Below are 4,119 nucleotides of genomic sequence, written 5' to 3'. Positions count from 1 at the left end.
GGGGGGGAGGTGGTGGGTGTGCGGGATGTGGTGGGGAGGTGGTGGGTGTGTGTGGTGGGAGTGTGTGGGAGCCCCACAACCAAAAATATATTTCCCTCCCCACCCCACCCCACCCCCTATTTGCCTTCCGTAGGGACCGCTCCCTCTGCGACTTCTTCGTCCGCCCCACACTCCCCACTAGCCCCACTACATCCAGCACCTTTCTCTGCAACCGCAGGAAGTGCTACACCTGCCCTACACCTCCCCCCTCCCCCACCGCCATCCAAAGTACCAAACAAACCTTTCACATCAGACAGAGGTTCACCTGCACATCCGTCAATGTGGTCAATTGCATCTGCTGCTCCCATTATGGCTTCCCCTGCATTGGTGAGACTAAGCGGAAGCTCGGGGAATACTTCGTAGCGCACCTGCACTGTGTTCGGGACAGACGACAACACCTCCTAGTCGCGAACTGTTTCAACTCACCCTCCCACTCCCTGGGTGACATGTCCATCCTGGGCCTCCTCCAGTGTCACAATGATGCCACTCGGAAACTGAAGGAGCAGCACCTCACATTCCGCCTCGGGAGCCCACAGCCTGATGGTTTCAATGTGGAATTTACTAGTTTCAAAATCTCCCCACCCCCAGCCTCATCCCATGACGAACCCTCCCTCTCATCCCCACTTCCTTGACCTGACGCAACCTGTCCATCTCCCACCTCTCCTCTCCTCCCACCTCACTGAGCAATCCCCTGCACTCCTGCCTACCTGCACTCACCTATCACCATCCCACCTTTCTTCCCCAGGCCTCCCCTCTCCTCTCTGTATTTATTTCAGAGCTCCCTTCCCCATCCCCTAATTTCTGAAGCAGCATCATCAACTTTCCTGCTCCTCTGATGCTGCCTGGCCTGCTGTGCTCCTCCAGCTCCACACTGTGTGTTGTCTCTGACTCCAGCATCTGCAGTTCTTACTATCTCTGAGACTATGGATTGGTTTGTTTTATTGTGAGGAAAATTGATTACAGACATGAAGAGGTTGTGCTTCAGTTATGGAGGGTATCAGTGTGACTACGTCCAAAGTACTGCATACTGTACTGGTCACTATACTTGCAGAAAGGTGTTAATGTACTGGAAACAGTTCAGAGAAGGTTTACCAGACTAATTCCTGGAATGTGTGATTGTTTTTCGAGGAAAGGTTGGACAGTCTCAGCCTGTATCCTATGGAGTTTAGAACAGTCGGAGGTGACTTATTTTAAACATAGGTTATCCTGAGGGGACTTGACCTGGCAGATGTGGAAAGGATGTTTCCTCTTGTGAGAGAATCTAGAACTAGAGGTCACCGTTTAAAAGTAAAGGTTGCCCATTTAAAACAGATTAGTTTTCGGGGATTTTTCTTTCTCCTTGAGAGTTGTTGGAAATCCTTTCCTCAAAAGGCGATGGCTGGTGAATCTTTAAACAGTTTTAGAGGGAGTTAGATTAGAATAGAGTAGAAATGTATTGTCATGTGTACTTTTGCATGAAAAATATAGTGGAAAGTTTAATAAGTCACCTAAGTATAAATATTGACTATCGGGGACATACAGAGATATCGAGAAGAGGTTAAAATCAGATCGACCGTGATGTTACAGAATAGCAGAGCAGGTTCAAAGGGCTGAATGGTCTCCTCTTGTTCCTTGTATGTAAGTAAGCTGATTGGGCTAGGGAAATCCAGGTAGGACGTGAGGGAGAAACTAGAACTGGGGTAATAGTTTCAAAATAAAGATTTGCCCGTTTAAGACGGAAATGAAAAGTTTTGTCTATTTTTAAGGCAGAGTTGGATAGATTGTTGACTGGCGAGGGGCAGAGAGTTCTCAGGAGTAGGTGGGAACATGGAGTTGAGGCCACATCAGATCAATCATGATCTTATTAAATGATGGAACAGACTCAAGGATCGTGCATTGTGTGTTTTTTATTTAAATTGAAGTGACCTGCTGCCTCCAGTGCCCAGTCTGAGTGAGTAATACATATGGGATGGAACTGAACTGGTCTCTTCTCTCTGCCTCCTGTTAAGGATGCTGCCTTGTGTTATGACGGGGAGCCTAATGACTCGTACTCCGAGATCGACAGCAACGTTCTGTTCCGAGAAGGGGTGACAATGCAAGGCCAGCCCACCTACACCCCCCGCCTCATCCTGATGGACCTCAAAGGTACAATAATCGTTCACAAAGCATGTCACTCCGCTATTTAGGGAAGGTGCGAGAGGGAAAACTGAGGGATTATAGGCCCGCTGTGGGTTGACTCACAATGCCATTAGGGAGGGAATTCCAGGATTTTGACCAGAAACTGCCTGTGGCCAATAAAATACAGGGAAAGAAGCAGGCCATTCAGCCCCTCGCTGTACAGCAAGAACCTGGCTGATGTGTGAATTCACATCTCTCACTGTCTAATGGAAGCTATTCATCACTGATTTCCAAATGAATTATTGATTGAACATCAATTGGAACAACAATTTCTAAAATTCTACCAGCCTGTGCGTGGAGAAGTTCCTAACTTCACTTCCAAAAGTTCTGCCTCCAATCTTTCGACAATGCACCTTGGCCCGAGACTCCACCAATGGAAAAGGTTTCTCATGTTCACTCGGACTGAAATCCATGCCAAAATGAAATTCACATCACTTTGTAATGTTATGCTTGTATCAACACTGCTCACAGTGCGGCCTTTCTTTGTGTCATCTGTAAATCTGGACGCGAGGCTTCCTACCCTTTCCTCTAAGCCTTTAATAAACAGAGCGAGTCACTGAGAGCCCTAATACAGATCTTTGTGGGACACCACGAGTCCCATTCTGCCAATTTGAGAATCTGCCCAATCCCCTGACTCTGTCTGCCATCACTCAGCCAGTTTCCAAAACTAGTCAACAACATTCCTTCAGTTGTGGAGATTGAACAGTCACTGGTGAAGTGCTTTATCCAAAGCCTTCCTGATCTCTCTTGAAATAACATCCACGGACATTTTCCTTAACCACGTCTTTAATCACCTCCACTGAAAAAAAAGCATCCATTAGGTTCACCTCTACAAATCCAAACTGGCTTGCTCTGATCAGCTGGTCAGTTGCAAGTGTTCGGGTTTAATGGTAGATTCTAGTCGTTTCCCGACAGTGACATTAAGCTGCCCCAGTTCGGGAAAGCAGCTCACTCCCACCTTCTCAAGGGCAACTAGGGACGGGCAACAACTGATCGCCCAGCCAATGATGCCCACATCCCACAGTGAATTTTTAAAGAAGGTTACGTAAGCATTTCCTTGCAGCCAGGTTCACAGATTCCCTCTGCATCAGCTGTGACAGTTTGATACTGGATGTGAGTAAAAGAGGTTCACTCCCTGAAAGAAGTTTATAAAATAATGAGGGGTATAGAGAGTTATGGGAGTTGTCTTTTCCCTAGGGTGGGGGATTTAAAGACCGGGGGACACATTTTTAAAGTGAGAAGAGAGAGATTTTAAAAAGATGAGACAAAAATTTTTCTACACAGAGGGTGGTTTGCATGTGGAATGAACTTCCTGAGGAAGTGGTGGATGTGGGTACAATACAATATTTAAAAAACATTTGGATAAGTACGTGAAAGGAAAAGTTTGGAGGGTTATAGGCCAGGAGCAAGTGGGTGGGACTAGTTTAGTTTGGGATTATGTTCAGCATGGACTGGTTGGGCCAACTGTTTCCATGCTGTAGGACTCTGACTCATCACCGGTAGGAATGGTGACTCATCACTGGTAGGAATGAAGGCAAAAATGAGCCACTTGCTTGGGGCTTGCTGGATGTTGTGAAGCATTAAGCCATGGTGCAGTTAGAACCTGCAGTAATGGGCTGATCTGACGTGTCTTGCAGGGAGTTTGAGCAGTTTGAAGCAGGAGGGAGCCCTGTACTGTATCAGTCAGACCGAACCTGCACTAACATGGTAAGGAGCGAAGCCAGCTCATTGACGTCATGAGGCCGTTCTGTGATCACCTCATCTTTCCGCTTTTGTTTGTCACCATTCTCGTATGACACTCTTCAAATGATGTGCCTACACACACTGTTTGACACAGCTGGTTAGTTGGCAAGCAAGCGTACCAGCAGAAGTAACAGGCAACGGGGACCATGACTGATTCACCCACCTCAGAGAGGTAGAGTC

The 4,119-nt window shown here is 47.1% G+C and overlaps 1 protein-coding gene across 1 annotated transcript in view; it reads left to right on the top strand.

Moving 5' to 3' along the window:
- Window positions 1-4,119, top strand: part of msto1 (misato mitochondrial distribution and morphology regulator 1) — a 21,538-nt gene that overhangs the window by 8,303 nt on the left and 9,116 nt on the right. Inside the window, exons 2-3 of the mRNA XM_048620455.1 lie at window positions 2,028-2,163; window positions 3,834-3,903. Of these exons, the coding sequence (XP_048476412.1) occupies window positions 2,028-2,163; window positions 3,834-3,903 (206 nt within the window). The remainder of the gene's footprint in view (window positions 1-2,027; window positions 2,164-3,833; window positions 3,904-4,119) is intronic.

This window comes from Rhincodon typus, chromosome 46, assembly GCF_021869965.1.
Source record: "Rhincodon typus isolate 14 chromosome 46, sRhiTyp1.1, whole genome shotgun sequence".
NCBI lineage: Eukaryota > Metazoa > Chordata > Chondrichthyes > Orectolobiformes > Rhincodontidae > Rhincodon > Rhincodon typus.
The sequence above is the reverse complement of the archived record's forward strand: the minus strand, read 5'-3'. Positions and strand labels throughout refer to the sequence as shown.